This window comes from Pongo pygmaeus, chromosome 1, assembly GCF_028885625.2.
Source record: "Pongo pygmaeus isolate AG05252 chromosome 1, NHGRI_mPonPyg2-v2.0_pri, whole genome shotgun sequence".
Taxonomy (NCBI): domain Eukaryota; kingdom Metazoa; phylum Chordata; class Mammalia; order Primates; family Hominidae; genus Pongo; species Pongo pygmaeus.
In genome coordinates, this window is record NC_072373.2 from 135,171,006 (window position 1) to 135,191,505 (window position 20,500).

At 46.2% G+C, this 20,500-nt stretch overlaps 1 protein-coding gene and 1 long non-coding RNA gene across 2 annotated transcripts in view; both read left to right on the forward strand.

Moving 5' to 3' along the window:
• The first annotated feature begins 477 nt into the window (after positions 1 to 477).
• Positions 478 to 20,500, forward strand: part of CNN3 (calponin 3) — a 30,440-nt gene continuing 10,417 nt past the window's right edge. The window contains exon 1 of the mRNA XM_054488990.2: positions 478 to 918. Within this exon, the coding sequence (XP_054344965.1) occupies positions 862 to 918 (57 nt within the window). The 5' untranslated portion in view covers positions 478 to 861. The remainder of the gene's footprint in view (positions 919 to 20,500) is intronic.
• LOC134738307 (uncharacterized) lies at positions 932 to 9,342 on the forward strand. The gene is made up of 3 exons (XR_010123985.1): positions 932 to 2,169; positions 4,848 to 4,972; positions 5,614 to 9,342. It is a non-coding gene; the product is annotated as an uncharacterized LOC134738307 (long non-coding RNA).

Sequence of the window (20,500 nt, forward strand, 5' to 3'; positions counted from 1 at the left end):
GTTTAGACGGAGTGAGCTCGAATCAGGCCAAAAGCCTTAGGTTACTCCTTGGCGGCGGCTGGGCAGAGGTCAGATCAACAGGTGTGGGAGGCTGCGAGGTAAGGGAAGAAGCAGGTGTCGGTGGAGGCCCCAGTTCCTCTGGCCCAGAGGCTCCAAGACTGCTATTGGTGTTCCAGCAGCGGGCGGAGGAGTCCTGCCCGGCATCTGGGCGCGTTGGGCCTAGAGCCCGGGAGGAGGCAGACGGAGGCGGCGGGTCAGCGGCGGGCCAGCACCGGTGGGCTTCCGCTCCCCTCCGCCGGCCCGGCCCAGCCCGCCGCGGAGGATGCCTGGTGGTTGACGTGAACGGCCTGTGGCTGGGAAGCCCCCAGGCGCCCTGCCTAGCCCGGGGGCGGGGCCGCCTAGCCGCCGGCCCCGGTGGCGTGAGGGCTGGGGCGGGGGCCGGGGACCGCGCGGGGAGGGAGCGGGAGGGAGCGGGAGGGAAAGCGGCCCTCGCGGCCCTTCAATTGGCCGCGCCGCCCCTCGGCGCAGAGGCGGGAGGAGGCGGCCCTCCATTGGTCGGGCCCGGCGGCCAATCCCCGAAGGCCCAGGCGGAGGCGGGGGCGGCCTGTGGGGAACCGAGGTGCGGGCGGCGAGCGAGGCAGCCAGGCGCTTCGGAGCGGACCTCGAGGCTGTGTAGCAGCCAGTTGGACGCAGTCGCCCAGGCACCGCCCGCGCCCCACGGCCGCGACCGTCTCCTGCGCCTCCCAGAGGAGGGAGTTCGAGCATCCCCCGCGGCGGCCACTCCTCGGGGCCAGGAGCGGGGAAGCGAAGTGCGAGAGACCCCGGACCCCAGCGCAGCCTCTTCCCGCCGCCCGAACCACCATGACCCACTTCAACAAGGGCCCTTCCTACGGGCTCTCGGCCGAGGTCAAGAACAAGGTACCCCTGGCTCGGGCGGGCGCGGGGGCCCCCGGGACGAGGGGTGCAAGGCGCGCCCGGGGGCACCCTTGGGCTGGCCTGGCGCTGGGCCGTGCTTCGTTCGCCCCTCGCGCTGTGGCTCACCGTTTTCCTGGAGAGGGGACGTCGAGGCGGCGCGAGCGTCTCTGCCTGTCCTGGTCGCGTCCCGTCCCCGGGCTTGCGGGGCCGGCTCCCGGGCACCAGCCTGGCTTTGTTCCCGCGCCGTGGGACAGGACTAGTGGCTGGCGGTGGGTTCCCGGGCGCCTGGAGTCCCGCGGCGCCGGCCTTTCCGGCTGCGGGGGTCTCAGGGGCCGTTTGGTGACTGCAGGACGCGCCCTCCGGGAAGGGGGCGCTTCTGCGTGGCCACTCGCCCTTAGGCGGAGCCCGTCCGCGCGGCCAGGGACCCGGCGAGCCGCTGCCGTAGCCCCCACCATCTGCCCGGGCCCCGGGTGCTGGCGGACCCCGCGCCTCCCCACGGGTAGAGAGACCGCCTAGTGTCCCGCCGACCCCACGGGCCCCGAGGAACGGAAGCCGGTCCGGGACCCATCACAGTCTCCGATCTCGGTGCCTGGGAGGCATTTGGAGGCAGATTGCTGCTGCTGCTTCTGCTGCTGCCGCCGCTGCTTCTGCTGTTGCTTTTGCGGGAAATGGAGACAAAGCCTGAGCGCGCCACTGTGCGAGTGATATCTGCTTAGGCTTGAGACTTTTTATGAAACATTGAGAAGTTTGAAGTACATTAGACTTTCACGACATAAAGGAGTATTTTTGTGGGTTGCTTTTGTTTGAGGCTTGTTTGCTGAGGCGGCTTATAGTTTGGAGTGGTTGGGATTTGGTGACGCTCAGCTTTGCCACTGAGCCCAAGAATGCGTTAGGTTTATCTTTAGGCTTTTGGCCTGGGAAAGAGATGAGAGGCGTCCCCCTCCCCAAATCCTCTCCTTCCTTCCTCCCTCCCTGCATTCCAAGCCCATGACATCAGGGGTTTCTGGGGGGAGAGACCAGCCAATCGGCGCGGAACTGCGCACAGAACGCTCATTGTCTCCTTTCTGCTGTTCTGGCCAAAGCGCCACAAAGGAGGGCTGCTGTGGTTTAATTCCCATTAACGTCCCGGGAGCCCAGGCATGTCAGGATTGCCACCGCACCGTCCGACCGCTGGTGGAAGGCACTGGCATTGTCAGAGCTGGAACATCCCGGGGCTGCGGGGGGTAGGCGGTGTGAAGCGAATTATGTAAAGAGGTAATGAAGCGCACCGTTGTCAAACCCCAAGGGAGAGTTGTGGCTCTTGTCTCCCGCTGTTAGTCTGCACATCATACTGTCTTTGAAGCAAGGAGTTGATTTTAGTCTGCGTATCTGAAGTTGAAATATTTAGGTCCTTTACCTTTTCAAACTTGTTGCCCGTGTTAGACAACAGTTTGCTAACAATTTTTTTAGAGAGCAGAAAGGTGAGTGGTTTGTGTGTGATTGAGTGCAAACCTCACCAACTGAAAAGTTTGTAACAAGTTACTGTTTCCTTCCTTCCAGGATTTACAAACCGAACTTTAGGAAACTTTTCAGAGGAATGGGCATGTCCAAAATGTTGGACGTGATGTGATACTTTGGCCTGGTTGTGCACATTCATTGTAATTCCCCCCAGTGATTCTTGGCTGGCAGCAGTTGAGTCTCTACTACCTTTTGCATTGTAAATGAGGTACTGATAACGTTGGCAGCCCTTCAAGTGACTTACTTTACTTGGATGTTAATAATATCCATGCTAATTTATTTTTTGCTGACTAATGTAGCAGCTTTTGCCCTTTTCCTGCTTAATACTGAGCAGATCCAAGGAAATGCATACACAGGCTAGGTCGCTGTAATTATTGTAAATGTTTAAAAACAGTAAAACCTCAGTTTTTAGAACCTTTGGAAAGTTAGTTATGAAGGCTGTGGATTTATCCCTTTAAGCACCAAACCCATTTTTTAATAACCCGTTTCATTTTTGTAGTCCTTTCAGACAGTATTCTTTCATAGGAAGTCTTTTGATCTTGACAGCAGAGCAGTCCTGTAAGGTGAGGAGGATTGCTGGGATTATCCAACATCGTTTACAGATCAGTACACTGAAGCTCGGAAAGATTTGCCCAAGGTCACAGAAGTTGGACTGTTCTAAGAATTTTAACTCTAAAAGCGATGTCTTAGTTGAGTGAAGTACTTAGGGATGTTCTACACAAGACTCTGCTGTCTGTCGCCTTCCCCCCATTTTTTTTTCTTTTTTTTTTTTTTTTTTTTTGAGACAGTCTTGCTCTATCGCCCAGGCTGGAGTGCAGTGGCGGGATCTCAGCTCACTGCAACCTTTGCCTCCCGGGTTCAAGCGATTCTCCTGCCTCAGCACCCCCCCCCCCCCCCCCCCCTCCCCGAGTAGCTGGGATTACAGGCGCCTGCCACACGCCCGGCTGATGTTTGTATTATTTAGTAGAGACAGGGTTTTGCCGTGTTGGCCAGGCTGGTCTCCAACTCCTGACCTGACCTCAGATAATTCCCCCTGCCTTGGCCTTCCAAAATGCTGGGACAGGCTTGAGCCATGGCGCCCAGCGCTTCCCCCCATTTTTGCTACCCACATGTCACTTCTTGACATTGTGATTATTTATGTGATACTGTTTCTGATCTGTTCTGGGCCTGGGAATCAAATAGCCATGTTTGCTAGGCCTTTGTATGAGATGCTGCATTTTGACTGAGGCCTCAGGACTCCCAGGTGAAAGGTGGGTATGTGCAAAAGTGACATTGTGTGGTTTGACACCTTTTAATTCCTTCCTGCTTTTTCTTTATTGCATAATTGATACATTGCTTGCATGCTAGATTCTCCCCATCTACCCCCAAATCTCATTTAACAAAGAAGTGTAGAAACATCCTGGGGAGACAGTGTGGAGTGGACCTGGGAGTCTAGCATATGTGAGTTCTAGTCCCCGTTCTGCCAATTCCTGCCTTCTGTGATGCTGGGCAAGCTACTTGACATCTCTCTCCTAGTTTCTGTTCTGTAGAATGGGGGAAAACAATAGTTGCCACCCCCAAACACCATGTTGTGGAGATGTGTCTGGGTCTGGCTTATACCCAGTACTCAGTGACTGTATTGTAGCTATTAACTCTTAGTAACAGAAAATTAGTTTTTGGTATTATATTTCTAAGATTTGTATGTCCCTGCCTCTTTAAGTATTTGGTTTGTATTAATACCTTTTGGTCTTGTTATATAATATGCTAGCTGTAAAAGCAGTTCATCAATGAATTGAGGAAGTCTCTGATTTTAAATACTTTAATCAGTAAAATTTCAGGGAAAAATCTTTAAGACATTTGATTGGTAAGATGATAATACATGGCAGAACACACAAGGTTACTTTTTTTAATAGGCAAGAAGATGTGTGAAAACAGCCTAAAAAAAAAGCCTAAGAATTCCAGTCTTTCAGTCTGGAATACGAACAAAATTTCTTTAATAACAAAGAAAAAAGTGACACCAAATGATCAATAACTTGCAGTTTACAAAAACCATCAGAGAGTAAAAGGGCCAGGGAAAATGCGGGCACTAGTAGGGATGGTTTGGTGGAGGATGGAAACACTCATAAAATAATGGGCCCTACAGGTATTCTACAGGTTGAACCAGGCCCTTGAATGCATCTTGGGAACCAAAATGAAAAGTGAAACAACTCTGTGCCTCATAAACCATGAAAAAATGTAACAGGTACTCAAGGGAAGCACAGCATTTCCTGGCAAAATGTTGGAGTTGGGGTAGTTTCCTGTAAAGTTGGACGGGAAAAGAGGACGCAGTGAAGCGTGTCTTCATCAGGCTTGGAGCAAATGCCGCAGGAACCTTTCTTACAGGTCTCAGGGAAAGTGGAAAAAATAAATTGACGAATGGGGAGCTGAAATAATCTTACCTCAGTATGTTTTTTTAGGAAGAGGCTAACTGGAATATTAAGAAGCATGGAATTGGAATGCACATTCTTCCAGTCTTCTGCCCCCTTGGAATGTCTGATTTGAGCAAAGCAGCTTCCCACAGGATCTTCTTGGTTACAAAATGGTATTTCTCAACAACTAAAAACCATCTTGAAAGGCTTATTACCAAAATCTTTGGTTGTTGAAGTTAAACAATCATATAGTAATAATTAGATAGGACCAGTGTCTGTGAAGTCCTCCCAGCCTGTTTGCCGGGTGCGCTTTAGACGCACAGCTGCTCTGAGGGTACTTCTGATCAGAGTAACTCAGGATGACCCAGCTATAAATTATACCCGAAGGTGGTTTGCCTTGTCTTGCTGGTAGAGCACCAGAATCTTGGTAAAAATGTGTTGGTGGGCTTAGCTTTTTTCTTTTTAAACTTGAAAGTTCAGAAATTGGTTTTTAATTAAAATCTTTTTTTGTTGGCTTATTATCTGTCTCTTCCCACCAGAGATAAAGCTCTCTTATTCACGGTGTGTCTCAAGATTGATATTTTACAATATAGTTTAGCACATAGCATATGCTCAATAAATATTTGAATATTTGTTGATTTAATTTATTCATCGGGAATAGATTTTGCTATCTCTAGACATAAGAAGTTAGAAATTAACTCTGTAGTCTAAATAAGATAATTCTATAGTGCAAGTGTGGTGATTTTGAAGGGTGTGGTTAAAAAGAAAATATTCTAAAAAATATTTTATTTTTTGATCTCGCTATGTTGCCCAGGTTGGTCTTGAACTTCTGGCCTCAAGTGATCCTACTGCCTTGGCCTGTTAAAGCACTGGGATTACAGGTGTGAGCCACCATTCCTAGCCTTGTTTTTCTTAAGTAGTTAAATAGTTAATATTATATTGAAAATTTTCATCTTTGCTGCTGATTTTGGGATTATTTCTTAAGATAGATATTTTGACTGGGCTCTTTCTTAGACTTCCAAGTTAGGAATGGTAGAGGTGTCCTCTGCAAGGATTTGTCCAGTGCCTGCATTTTCCTGAATACTGCTGGAGAAGGGGCCATTCAGCCAGGCCAGGGACTTTGCTCCTGGTAGGAACCAGCCGTTGCTGTTGGTCTGCTTTAGTTTTTGTTTTCCTGTCTTGACCAAAACAGATAAATAAGATACACTTTGCTGAAGTGACAAGAGGTACCATGCTTCCTCTTTAAAATTCTCAGCCTTATTTACTCTGGAGTTTTAATGAGGATTATTATCAAGCTCATTGATTTTTTACAGTCAAACATTTGTGGAAATTGTTCTGTCTCTAGCCACTCTTTTAGATTTCAGAAACAATCTTGACAATGATGACATTGCTAATACTACCATCAACAGAGGTATAGGCTTTTTTTTTTTTTTCCCTATGCCTGTTTCTCTTCCGGGTTGGGACATGAGGGTTAGTGTTTCCTGCCTCCTTTCCCTCTTTAACAGTGTATCCTTAAAGCCATAATGAATCTGCTCTGCGGCATAAAAAAGTAAGCACAATTGGATGGTTTTGGTTTTTCACCCATCATTACCATTGTATTCAGGAGAGTGAGGAAATGCATTTTCTTCTCTCTCTTTTTTATTTTTTTGAGATGGAGTCTCCCTCTGTTGCCCAGGCTGGAGTGAGGTTGTGCGCTCTCGGCTCACTGCAACCTCCACCTCCCAGGTTCAAGCAATTCTCCTGGCTTAGCCTCCCGAGTAGCTGGAATTACAGGCACCTGCCACCACATCTGACTAATTTTTGTGTTCTTAGTAGAGTTGGGGTTTCACCATGTTGGCCAGGCTGGTCTCAAACTCCTGACCTCAAGTGATACACCTGCCTTGGCCTCCCAAAGAGCTGGGATTACAGGTGTGAGCAACTGTGCCCAGCCCTGCATTTTCTTTCTCAGTGAAACTAGGTGGTGGTTGGAGAAAGCTTGTCCTTAGAATTTGTTGGCAAGTTCCATTTAAATCTAGGCATTACCCTCCTGTAGCATATACCATGTGTGCTGGCTCTCCTTAACTCTGAACTTATTTTATAGCCCAAATGGGCTCTTAACTGTTATTCATGTGTACTTGTACCCTCAGATTTTTGTTAAGGATTCTTGGAACTCATAGGTAGATCCAGGTTGTTTGTGGGGACGAAGTTTATACAATTTGGGGGTCCTCATTATGAAAAATATATAAATATCTTTTAAGTTTTACAAAAACCTATGGCCATGTGAACCCTTTTGAACTTGAAGACTTCCCCATACCTGTCATACAAGGTTCTTGTCAGAGGGATAGTAGAGCTTAGTGGTTAAGAACATGGACTGTGGGAACTGGGTTGGATACCTGGTTCTGCATCTTACTGTGAACTTTGGCAAGTGACTTAACCTGCCTGTCTTGTATGTAAAATGAGGATATCATAACACTCATCTTTATAGGGTTGTTGGGAGAAATCAGATAGATAATCCATGTAAAGTGTGTAGAATAATGCCTGGAATCAAAAGCCCACATTATATAAATTTCAGCCATGGTTTCATTTTGCTGACTGGTTCTCTGCTAATTAGGCTCAGTCTTGTGTTCTGAGCTGCTTTTCTCTTCTGGATGTTGATATTATGTCTAGAACTTTAATATTCATTCACGAATCTGTTTGTATCTGCCTGAGATTTCTGGTGGATAGGGGACCATGACATCAAGCAGTACTACTGTGTTTCATTTCTGTGTCAGGAATGTGATCTGCCCCAGAGTCCTTATCCAGGACTCCACCACCAGGCAGCCTGTGAGGCATTTCCACAGTGAAAGCACCAGGTCTGTAGATCTCCACCATTCTGTCCACATTGCCCTTGGGGCTGAGGACTTCTCTGTACAGCTAGAGGTCTTGCTTACTGGGCATGGTTGTATTCTGCTTTTTCTAACAGGTTGATTCCTTTTAAATAAGATGTATCTTTCCTTTCTTGGTTTCAGATAGGGCTTGTATTTCTCCACAGCTGGCTGGTTAACATATTTTCCTTCAAGTGTTTGAATTTGGTTTGCTTGAATCTGGAGGTTTTGAGTTTATGTGTTCTTATGAAGTTTCTACCTAGACCTGTGTGAAGCAAGTCCTTGAGTGGAGAAGACTAATTCTTAGTTTTCCCCCACAAGGTAGGGAGGGACCAGGAAACTTCAGGGTGTGGGCATGACTGTTAGGTGCTGTGTCTGCAGTGGGAAGGCCAGGGAATTGGAGGCATGAATGCAGAGAAAAGAGGAGGCCTTTTGTGCTTCGAAGGACTCTTCTGGGTCAGTTGTAACCTAAGCATTTATGGTTATTTCCCCTCTCCTGGATAATTTTCCAGGGAACTCTAGCTGTGGAGTGGCCACACTGGGCGGGCTATGGCTTCATTGCTTCTTCCTGCCTCCACTCCCAAATGTTTGGACACTGATCTTTCTCCATTATCTGCAGCTTCTCACCCTTAATGTTACCCAGGCTGTACGAATGGATAGTGTGTGCTTCATTAGTGCACATTTCCCGGTCTCCTTTTGTTTCTTGTGGGAGGAAATAGGAGAGAAAACAATCAATACCATGTGTAGCAAGTCTCTGTCCTGCTGTTGGTTAATTCAAACATGTGATTCCACTTTGAATGCAAAAATAGCAACAGCAATCATATTATGCTTCTAATTGAGTGTAGAAATTATACGTACATTAGGCATCATCTTGTGAGCTTGCTGTGGTCCTTGGCCCTTAGCAGCTAAGCTGGAACCCTAGGGCTGCTCTTTAGAGTCCACCTATGGCTAGATGCCTTCCCCTGAATGGTCCCATTCTCTGCTCTGAATACTGGCGTGCATTTGTTTCTGGATTCTCCTTATCTTTCTTCAAAGAATTGGATGTTGTATTTTTAAAAAACCCCATCCCCACCTCTCCCCGCTTACACACACACAGACGCAGTCTTTGCCAGCCAGATTTTCATTTCAAGGTTTCTTCCTCTCTGAGCTTTCCCCTGCTTCTTTTTCTTCTTTAGTGCACCCTTTCCTGCAGCTGGTCTTACATCACCTTCAAAAACATGCATGTGGCAGGAGGTTAGTCTTCATATGGGCCAGCGGGAGAGTTAACGTGTTTTTAGTCTGAAACAGCTCTGCCAAATCTTATGAACTTTTTTTTTTTTTTTTTTTTTTTTTGAGACAGTCTTGCTCTGTCACCTGGGCTGGAGTACAGTGGCACGATCTCGGCTCACTGCAACTTCTACCTCCTGGGTTCAAGCAATTCTCATGCCTCAGCCTCCTGAGAAGCTGGGATTACAGTCACGCACCACCATGTCCGGCTAATTTTTGTATTTTTAGTAGAGATGGGGTTTTACCATGTTGGCCAGGCTGGTCTTGAACTCCTGACCTTAAGTGATCCACTTGTCTCAGCTTCCCAAAGTGTTGGGATTACAGGTGTGAGCCACCGCGCCCGGCCTTATTATGAACTTTTGAACCATGCTGGCAACGCACTTTGGAACTAAGGATTCCTATGGGCTTGTTTAAATCAATTCCTCCCACCCCCTGCCGACTTTTTTTTTTTTTTTTTTTTTTTTTTGAGACAGTCTCACTTTGTCGCCCAGGCTGGAGTACCGTGGTGTGATCTCGGCTCATTGTAACCTCTGCCTCTCGGGTTCGAGTGATTCTCCTGCCTCAGCCTCCTGAATAGCTGGGACTACAGGCCTGTGCCACCATGCCTGGCTAATTTTTTGTATTTTTAGTACAGATGGGGTTTCACTACGTTGGCCAGGCTGGTCTCGAACTTCTGACCTCAGGTGATCTGTCTGCCTTGGCCTCCCAAAGTGTTGGGATTACAGACATGAGCCACTGTGCCCGGCCCAATTAGTCCTTTCTACAACTGGGCAATATATTCATGTGCATTAGTCTGATACGATGATATTGGTGGTGGGTACATTTGGATATATTGTCATGTCTCCATGAGTTAAAAGGACTTTATGTTAAGCCAGAGTCTAAGCATCTTCAGGCAGATAGCATAGTTGCCTGTGCTAAGACTGTGTATAGTACAGAGAGTTCCTGTCTCTCAGCTTGGTTGTGGAGTAGGGATAGGGGAGCATCCAATGATGGAAAAGACTTAGACTTGGAGTCATATCTGGGTCCCAATCCCTGCTGAGCCCACAACCTTTGGACAAGTCATCTCTGCATGAAGACAGTACATCTACCTCAGGGTGCCATCTTCCTTGCTTATGAAAACCACTTGTCTGTATGCAAACAGTTCCAAAATAGAAAAGTAAATAAGCGAAAGTATCCTGTATACCTTACTCCTACTCTAGGTGCTTGTACTGCTTTGAATATTGTTCAACCATTTTGGAAACTGAATTATAGTCTGTTGTATGGATTTCCACTGATTATTCACTGCTTCCCTACTGGTAGATATTTCCTTTAAAAGTATTTGTGTAGAAAAGTGTGTAACTTTTGACCTAACATTTAAATGTATTTAGGTATTTTCAAATTGCTCTCCAAAAAAATGAGTTCCTACCAATGGTAAGAAAAAGGAGGAGGATCTTTTGATGTTAAAAAAAGAAAAAAGTAACTTGCTTTAGTTTCTTTATTACCAAGTCATGAGTCACTGACATCTGTAATCCCTACTCCATCCCTCATCCCCAGCAGACTCAGGTGGGAGTTGGCAGTGGGATGGGATAAGGGCATCTCTTTCACAAATTATTTGATAATAGTTTTTTAAACAGGAAGCTTGGCCAGGCACGGTGGCTTATGCCTGTAATCCTAACACTTTTGGGAGGCTGAGGTGGGCGGATCACCTGAGGTCGGGAGTTCGAGACGAGCCTGACCAACATGGAGAAAACCCATCTCTACTAAAAACACAAAATTAGCCAGGCATGTTGGTGCAGGCCTGTAATCCCAGCTCCTCAGGAGACTGAGGCAGGAGAATCACTTGAACCTGGGAGGCAGAGGCTGTGGTGAGCCAAGATCGCGCCATTGCAATCCAGCCTGTGCAACAAGAGCGAAATTCCGTCTCAAAAACAAACCCAGGAAGCTTTAGGTAGCTTTAAAATGATATCTTATCAAAATGGCTATCAAATCACATCAAGTAAGTGGTTTTTAATGATATATTGAATTCAAAGGAAGAAATCTTTCCAGTGTCTTGATTGGAATGGCCAGCAAAGCATAGATGGAAGGATAAGTGTTGACATTCATTGAGTTCTTACAACTTATGTGAATTAACTCATTGATTCTTCCTAGTAACCTTCTGATGTAAGTGCTGTTAATGATCTCCGGTTGGCAGGGAAGAAAACTGAAGCAGAGGAAACTTGGTGCATGGTGGAAATGCGCTTCTAATTCAACCATTCAGTTTCCAGAGCCCTTGCTCCTAACCATTTTAATCTGAGGCCAGAGCTCAGGGAGAATTGACATCTTTCAAGACGAGAGGGTACTGAGTCCGGAGAGGGCAGACCAGAGCAAGAAATCCCAGGATAAAGTCCTTTAACAAGAAGCTGGAGGAGGAGAGCTTAGAGGGCCCTCCTGGAAAATACTAGGTGCTACAGAGAGGCCTAGAGGATGACTGGAGACAGGCCACTAGATTTGGCTACTGAGAAGTCACTGATGACCTTTTTTGTTTGAGACATGATCTTCCTCTGTTCCCCACTCCCTGCAACCCCCCTCCCCTGTTTCCCCCCAGGCTGGAGTGCAATGGCGTGATCTTGGCTCACTGCAGCCTTGACCTCCTGGGCTCAAGCAATCCTCCTGCCTCAGCCTCCCGAGTAGCTGGGACTACAGGCATGCACCACCATGCCTGGCTAATTTTTTGTATTTTTTGTAGAGACAGGGTTTTACCGTGTTGCCCAGGCTGCACTGGTGACCTTTAGAGAGATCGTCAGTAGAGCAAATTTCCAGGGGTTAGGAGAGAGTACTAAGTGAGGAAATGGGCAGGCTTGGCATGAAATAAATGACAAACAGGACGGTGTATGAGGCTGGCAGCAGGTTCAATTAAAAATTTGCCATTTCGGGGAAGACGGGGGTAGCCTGTGCCCATTGATGGACCAAGTAAAGGCAACAGCCCAAAACAGATGGTGGGTGGGGGCAAAGCAGAAGGGCAGGAGGGTCAGTGGGAATAAAGGGGCCCAGCTGGGAAGGGGAAGGGAAGAGGACCATGAAAACGCAGCACTGATGTGGAGAAGTCCTCTTTTCATCTGAAATAGGGGTGTCATTTTGCTCCTGACCTTATTATGCTGGAGCCACTGATGTCCGATGGGGAAGAGAGCAGGAATAGGAAGAGATGGCCCAGGCTAAGCCCTCCCTGTGAGTGCACTGCTGATTGGGCTGCCCCTTTGGAGCTTGGGCACTGGTTCACTCTCCTCTTTCCATTGGCCCTTGATTTGGAAGGGATGGGAAGTTGGGTTTATTTTGTTAGAGCCTGGTTGTCTGTAGCAAGCCTTTACTGTATTATCTCCAAGAGACCTTTGTGTCGGGGTGTAGCACTCTGATGGAAGATGTAATGCTTTCAGGGGAACTTATTTTCTCCCTCATCCATGCTCTCAGATTGCATTAAAATTATGTAAAATATGGAGTTCACCTTTACTGTCGATGTAGAGGGTCCCATGTGACTTCATCATAAGATCCTTGCAGACTTCAGGACTGGAAAGGGGAAACCATGTTCCGGCTGACTTTCTTTTAGAGGAACTCTGAATCTTGTAGTTGATTATGTCCCTCTTTGTCTTGGTGTTTAAGAAGCTTGGACTTCAGTTTGCGTCCAGCCTATCTTTGGGTGGCATTTGTGTAGGACTTGGTGGCATGCAGGTGTTTGAGCCTTGCCTCTGACTTCATCTTTTTTTCACACATCCTCATTAAAAGCAAAATGAACCTAATGGCTTTTTACTTAGGGTCTCAAAAAGTACAAAATACCTTTGTATGCTATTTCATAAGGCACAGTATGAATATTTTTAAAAGGAGGAAATGGGACCAGCCTGGGCAACATAGGGAGACCCCATCTCTACAAAACATTTTTAAAAAGGTAGCTGTGGTGGCACATGCCTGTAGTCCTAGCTACTTGGGAGGCTGAGGTGGGAGGATCGCTTGAGCCTTGGAGGTTGAGGCTTCAGTGAACTATGATCATGCCACTGCACTCCAGCCTGGGTGACAGAGCAAGACTGTCTCAAAAAAAAAGAGAAAATGGGAAATTCTATCCTACTTTTTAATGGAAATGTCATGTTTTCTCATTTTCATTGGGGAAAAAATGGTGCTGTTTTGCACAGTTAACATATCTGTAAGATTCCATCAGCATCTATCCCATGTTTAAAATTAGGTTTCCTCTCTGTTCGTAGCTGGTTGTGTAAAGCCACCTTTCTCCAATGGACAGACGCCATTGTAGTAAGCAAAAAAGCATTTGCAATCTGAGATCTAGACCTGGATCTAGACTGCAAGAGGAGTTCCAGATTTACTAAGGCTGACCCAAAGGGCTGAGATCCCATTTCTCCTTGGCCCGCTTTCATGCCTTGTCCCAATAATAACCCTCAGTAAAGGAGCTGTGTGGTGTTTTGACTCAGTTTTGGGGTTGGCAGATGGGAGCATGAGGATGAGTGTGGTCAGTGATCTGTGAGATAAGGGTTCCGCAGGCTGGTTGAGACCAGTTCCTTCTCAGAACAATACAGCGAACTTTTGGGACAATGACGTTGAGGTGGATTTCATGCCTTCCTTGAGTCACAGTAGACTGTGAGGCTCGTCCTGTGGAGCGGGCTTGCTGAAGAGTTGATGAGGAGTGAGTGTACATTCTGAAACTGCAGAAAAGTTGCAAACATGTCATGTGCCTTGTCGTTATGGAAAGATAAATGACAGCTCTTCAGTGTTACCCATGCTCCTGACTCAAGAGTTATTTTGGAGGCACCTAGAGGTCCTGCTGAAGAGACAGTGCTTGACAATCTGGAGAGTGGCAAAGAGCTGATACCTACAAATGCGGGAATGAGTTTGTTAGACTCTTAAATATTCTAGTGGTGAGACAAAGAAAACAAAAACTTGAGGAACATCTCTATTTTCATCTCTTTTTACCTGTGAGGCTTCAGCTAAGATCCCCTTTCAGCAAAATCTCTACAGATCTCTAAAATTCAAGACTCGGCTGGCCTCCTTCCCAGTGAGAGAATGTTCTCCAACAAGCTTTCTTGGAGGTCATCTCTTCCTGCTTGTGCTTCATTGGCACTCAAAACATGGTATTTTTCCATGCCTGTTTGCTTCTAGTCCATCTCTCGGGAATTTCTCCATATATTTCCCTGGTCTGTCCTCTGTGTGTCACTCAGAATAAATCAACTCCCTCTTCTATATGACTTCCATCTGAATATTTAGATGGGAGCTAACCTGCCTGTCCTAAACTTCCAGGTCATATGTAGCCACTCCTGGCTAGCCAGTTTCTCGTAATAGGCTATATATGGTTTTTTAAATCCTTTCACCACCTAGTTTACTCCTTCTAGAAACTGATGTCAGCTTATCAGTGTCCCCTTTCAGAATGCATCAATCAGAATTGATCATAGTATTGCCACAGATATGGTTTAACCTACCAGAGTACACTGGGATTGTTAACTGACTTCCTTTGATTACAAAGCTTTAGCTCCTTCTGTTTTAACCAGCAGAATCACTTGGCCAGGTAGACGAGGAAACTCTGTGTAGAAGAAGGATTCTAATCCTTGCTTTGTCAAATAGACTTTTCCTGTCTATAAAGTATGGTGATGATCACTCTGGGAGGTTTTATGGCTCACCTGAACTCCGTGCGCACCTGTTTCTTATAAATAATGCTTTCCTTGGTTACCTCATGGGGCTGTTTTGATTTAAACAAATAAGCAATAGTATTTTATAAAGAATTGTATAACTGTGCAGACCAAGATAGTGTTGGCTTTTTAACTTACTCAACTCACTGAGTAAGCATTACTAGTTCTAAAACTTTGGGCCAGGATTTTACATATATTTTGAATAAACTGTGTATTAATGTAAGAAAGATCCTTCTGATTCCCAGTTTCCTTAATAAGTATGCCAAGTAGTTTCCAAGTCATTAATGACCAAAACAGAAGAGAACACATCTAAATCCAAACATTGAGGTACACATCACCACGAGTTTCTTCTGCCATGACATAATCAGCACAGTGGGCATGGTGTTCCTTCTGACTGTACCCTCCTTCTAGGGTTACTAAACTGGACTTCAGGAGTGCCCTAGACATAAGGAACTTTTATCAGAAAGTAACACAATTATATCCCCTAGTGGGCCATCTAAGATTACCAGATTGGCAGATCAAGGAGATGTGACGCCCATAAAAGGTAGTGACATTCAAATGCAGATGCCTTTCCGAAACAAGATAGATCTTTAAATCTGAGGCATTTCCCTAGGCTGGTAATCCTGTCAGTGGGTGAAAATCATGGATTGAGTGCCCACTATGTATCAGGCATGGGCATGAGGGGTACTAAGATGAACAAGAGCCTGTTTTCCCCTCATGGAGGGGACGTGGGCAGGTGTTCTTGGACACGCCTTGTGTGTCCATGCAGCCTTGATGATGGCTGCCCTTCCCCCCTAAGTGCTTGCACACTCTCTCCCCAAGAGTCCACTCTAGGAGGGCTCCTGCCAGGCTCTTCAGCCAGTAATAGATCCTTGCCCCCTGGGTGGGGATGGAGTGGGAGCAGGCTTCTCTCTAGGTTCTTGTTACTACCGTTTGCCAAGGCTTCTCTCACGGTGAGCTGCTTGATATGCACTTCTTTGTTACTTGTTATTTCTGAGTCTAGATTCTTCTGGGAATCCAGTGTCTATACTTGTTCCCTCCTTGTTTAGATTTGAACTTTCAAAAATCCACTTTAAACTATACGTGTTCTAAGCTTTGCAGTCTAAAGGTCATTTTCTAGACTGAGAAGACAAAATTGACATTCTGTTTGCGCTGCATCTTTCTACCGTTTGTTATACTCTTTGCTTTAGGCACTGGACCAGCTCCTCTTTAATTATATATATATATAAATTTGTTTTTTTTTTTTTTTTGAGATGGAGTTTCACTCTTGTTGCCCAAGCTGGAGTGCAATGGCATGATCTTGGCTCACTGCAACCTCCACCTCCCAGGCTCAAGCGATTCTCCTGCCTCAGTAGCTGGGATTACAGGCACTACAGATGTGTGCCACCACGCCCAGCTAATTTTTTGTAGTAGAAATGGGGTTTCACCTTGTTAGCCAGGTTGATCTCCAACTCCTGACCTCAGGTGATCCATCTGCCTTGGCCTCCCAAAGTGCTGGGATTACAGGCGTGAGCCACTCTGCCTGGCTTATTTGTATTTTTTTGTGACAGGGTCTCCCTCTATTACTCAGGCTGGAGTGTAGTAGCACGATCTCAGCTCACTGCAGCCTTGACCTCCCAGGCTCAAGTGATCCTCCCACCTCTGCCTCCCAGGTTGCTGGAACCACAGGTATGTGCCATCATGCCCAGCTAATTTTTGTGGTTCTTGTAGAGACAGGGTCTCACTATGTTGCCCAGGCTAGTCTCAGAGGACTCAAGTGATCCTCCAGCGTTGGCCTCCCAAATTGCTGGTGTGAGCCGCTGCACCCGTCCTAGTAGTTTTTGAAGGTTTAATTTCTTGTCAGTCTCACAATATTTGTATATTGAGTCATAATGTTTTTGTATTTACCTGATTATAGACATTTGGAGGGAAAAAATTTGTGCTGATTGGTGCCATATGCTGATACCTTGATCTGAAGATACAGTTGTACCTCTGAGAGGAGGACCTGGCTTTAAAATGCTCCTGGACTTTACTCCTGTTTACCTGAGGCGAGCATGATTTTCCACAGCTTTCAAATGTCTAGTTCCTCCGCATCAAATCTTTAGCACGTTCATGCCATGGAATGAGTCTTAGATTCTGTGGTGACCTCAAGAAAAGCATTCATTCTACCTTGACATCACTGTCCCAAATGTAAGATGTTTTTCTCTAGAATTCGCACTTCTATCCCCCATAAGATACATGCCTGATTTTGTAAGATAGTTCCTTTATCCTTTTTGTCAGCAACAATCTGAAAAAGAATAAGAATTTGGGATGCAAACACATTCTAAGCAGACAGATGAGCTTTAGCAAAGACAGGCAGGAACCAGCCTCAAGAAGAGTGGTAAAGGGAGTGGACAGTGGTGAAGGCTGGCATCCCAGGTGAGCCTGTCTGCAGTGGGGTTTTCTTTGCTATTGCAAACAATGGATTGAACAAGTTGCAGTGGGGTTTGGTTAATAGAATGCTTTGTACCTCGAGCTGATAAAATTGGAGGGTGTGCATGCTGATGTGTGTCAGATATTGCAGTAGGTTCCATTCCTGTTGAACAGGCTTCATCCTCACAGTGGCCCTGGAAGGAAGGAGTCTACCCACAAGAAATGGGGTGACTTGGGTTCAGTTACTTGCCAAGGTCACACTGGAATTGGGAACACAGGGTTTTGAAGTTTGACTTGAAAGCATGTGATCTTCGGTAAATGTTTATAGGATTAATTGTGGAGAGACAGGGTAGATGAAAATGTTGAAGCCTGTTCATTGTCCTTGCATGAGATACCAAGAATGGCAAGTGATAGTGAGAAGGAAGGAGAGGAGGAATCTTGATACTTGAGATGGAAATCTATTTGGTTCCTATTTTGGGACCGTGGTAGCCCCCATTGTTCTCTATTTTAAACACCCTATTTTATATATATTTTTGTGAACTCTTTAACATGCCGTATTTAATATTTGTCTCTTTCTGCTAGAATGTAAGCTTTTAGGACAGGGACTTTGCCTTTGAACTGTGCCTGGTATGAACTAGCCATTTAGAGGAAGGACAGAAAGAAGGATTAATGGAGAAAGAAGATGAAAGAAGAATCTAAGGAACACAGGGAACACTTGAAAAACAGAAGCTAATGTTGAATACGAGTTTACTTAGAGAGTTTGGAGTAATGCAGGATTATCCTGGTGGCTCAAAACAGGGAGCCACAACTGAAATTAGGGAGACTGTTGTAATCACTGGGGACAATAACCTGGAATTGGCTGCTTCCAGGTTTGAACAAGCTCTGTGATGAGAACACATTGTGAGAAGGAATGCATGTGAAAAACAGTCTTCATTCTTCAGTAGATTCTGGAATGTCCTGGGTGTAATGGGGGCATCAGACAGTTCTTGTACATGAATATCATCACTCTCCCTCATGGCAGGTGTGCCCCCATCTTTTTTTCAAATTGCACTTGAGCTGAATGCTCTCGGCATACATGGAGAAGTACCATTCAACAGCGCAGGAATCGAGCTTTTGGGTCAGCTGTGGAGGTGCTTTTTGAAGCTAGGTCTCCCTTTACTCTTTCTCCCTTTCTGAGGGTTCTGAGGGGGAAGCTTCTCAAATCTCAGAGCCAGGGAGGGGCATGGCTGTTTCCCAGCAGCTGGTAGGCTTGTATCTGCTCTAATGTCTGCCTTCACTGTTAGGACACATAGGCCCTCGGGGTTGTGTTTCTGAAGGCGGTCTTAGTCCAGAGCTCTTGGACATATGATTAATAGTGATATGTGATATGTGTGCCTGTGGGCTGGAAGAATAATTGGCTGAAGGATAGGCACTTCCCTCTGGGAATGGAGTGTGATTTGCGGGAGAGAGACTTGTACATTTTAGTGTATCTCAGTGTTTCTTAACCTTGTTTTCATGATCACTTTCTCCAAGAGTTGTTTTAGACATTGTTCCTAGTTACCTCCTATCCCCTGCTAGATTTAGTACAAAGGAGTAAGATTTTGTTGGGTAGGGTTGAGCTTTGGAGGGTCCTAAGTTTTTGTATTGTCTAAGATTTTTTTCACCATCTACCACAAGAAACACTTTTCACCTCTTTGGGACACTACCCGCCCTGTTGAGAATGCATGTGCTACATACTTGTATGTCATTTAGTTATTTATTTTTGTTGTAAAGACAGAGTCTCACTTTGCCACCCAGGCTGTAGTGCAGTGACATGATCATCAGTCACTGCATCCTGGAACTCCTGGCTTCAAGCAGTCCTCCTGCCTTGGCCTCCCAAAGTGCTAGGATTACAGGCATGAGCCACCCACCTGGCCTATTTTTTTTTTTTTTTTTAATAGAGACGGGGCTCCCTATATTGCCCTGGCTGGTCTCGAACTCCTGGACTCAAGGGGTCCTCCTGCCTCAGCCTCCCAAAGTTGCAGGATTACAGGCGTGAGCGACCATGCCTGGCCCAGCCTAATTTTTTTTAAAACAATTATTATTTTGGAATTGGCTGGGCGCGGTGGCTCACGCCTGTAATCCCAGCACTTTGGGAGGCTGAGGTGGGCGGATCACCTGAAGTCAGGAGTTCAAGACCAGCCTGACCAACATGGCAAAACCCCATCTCTACTAAAACTACAAAAATTAGCTGGATGTGGTGGTGGGCACCTGTAATCCCAACTACTCAGGAGGTTGAGGCAGGAGAGTCGCTTGAACCCGGGAGGTGGAGGTTGCAGTGAGCCGAGATCGTGCCATGGCACTCCAGCCTGGGTGACAGAGCGAGACTCCGTCTCAAAAAAACAAACAAACAACAACAAAAAACCAATTGTTATTTTAGAATTACAAAAGAAAATGAGGGCTAAAGAAAGGTCATGAAACAAGAAAGGACTGATCTGCATTGGAACTGAAGGGTGACTCCACACTGGTGCTCTTAGCTGTCCTGAGGAGAGAGCCGAGGGAAGCTCTAAGCGCTGAAGCTGCCACCACGACCACGACAGGATGAGCCCTGGACCCAGGCATAGGAAAATGAAGAGAAGCGGGTGAAGTTGTCGGAGGAGCGAGAGTGGAGCAGGCCAAGCGCTGAATGTAGGGAGGAGGATCAGCTGTATCTGATGGCCTGGGAGGCTTTTTTCTTGGTCTTCATTTTCTTCACATGTTGATTGTATCTGGCAAGAGGGATGTTGGAGGGTTTCGGGGAGGAGCCTCCAGCAGGTGTGCCTAGACAGTATTCTCCTCGGTCTCTGGATCATTTGCACGTGCGCCTTGACGCAAAGAAGGCTGTCAGGCACTGCTTGGAGAATTTGTGCATGTTTAAGAAAGGAAGGGTGGGCATATAAAAAGAGGGGCTGCTGTGGATTTGAAAGAGCCAGGCAGAAAGTCTGTGAAAGCATCTTGGGAAGGCCAAGAAAATAAATCTTGAAGAAGAATAAAGAAAAGGATGTTTATCAACAACTTGGGAGAGTAATTTTTATTTTATTTTTATTTTTTATTTTTGAGATGGAGTCTTGCTCTGTTGCCCAGGCTGCAGTGCAGTGGCACGATCTCAGCTCACTGTAAGCCCTGCCTCCCGGGTTCATGCCATTCTCCTGCCTCAGCCTCCCGAGTAGCTGGGACTACAGGCTCCTGCCACCACACCCGGCTAATTTTTTGTATTTTTAGCAGAGACGGGGTTTCACCGTGTTAGCCAGGATGGTCTCGATCTCCTGACCTCATGATCCACCCGCCTTGGCCTCCCAAAATGCTGGGATTACGTAGGCGTGAGCCACCGCGCCCTGCCAGGAAGAGTAATTTTTAAGTAAATTAGAGTGAAATTTCCATGAAGTATTAATGAGGTAAGTTTAAGCAGTTATTTAAAGCTAACTTTCTTTTGTTGAGAGAAAGAAAATGTCAGCGTTTTTCTGCCAGATGTTGAGAAATTAAAGCTTTTTAGATGAAAATAGTAAATCATTTTTATTGGCCAAAGATTACTTTTTAAAATTGCTCTCAGTTCCTTGATTTTAAAAGA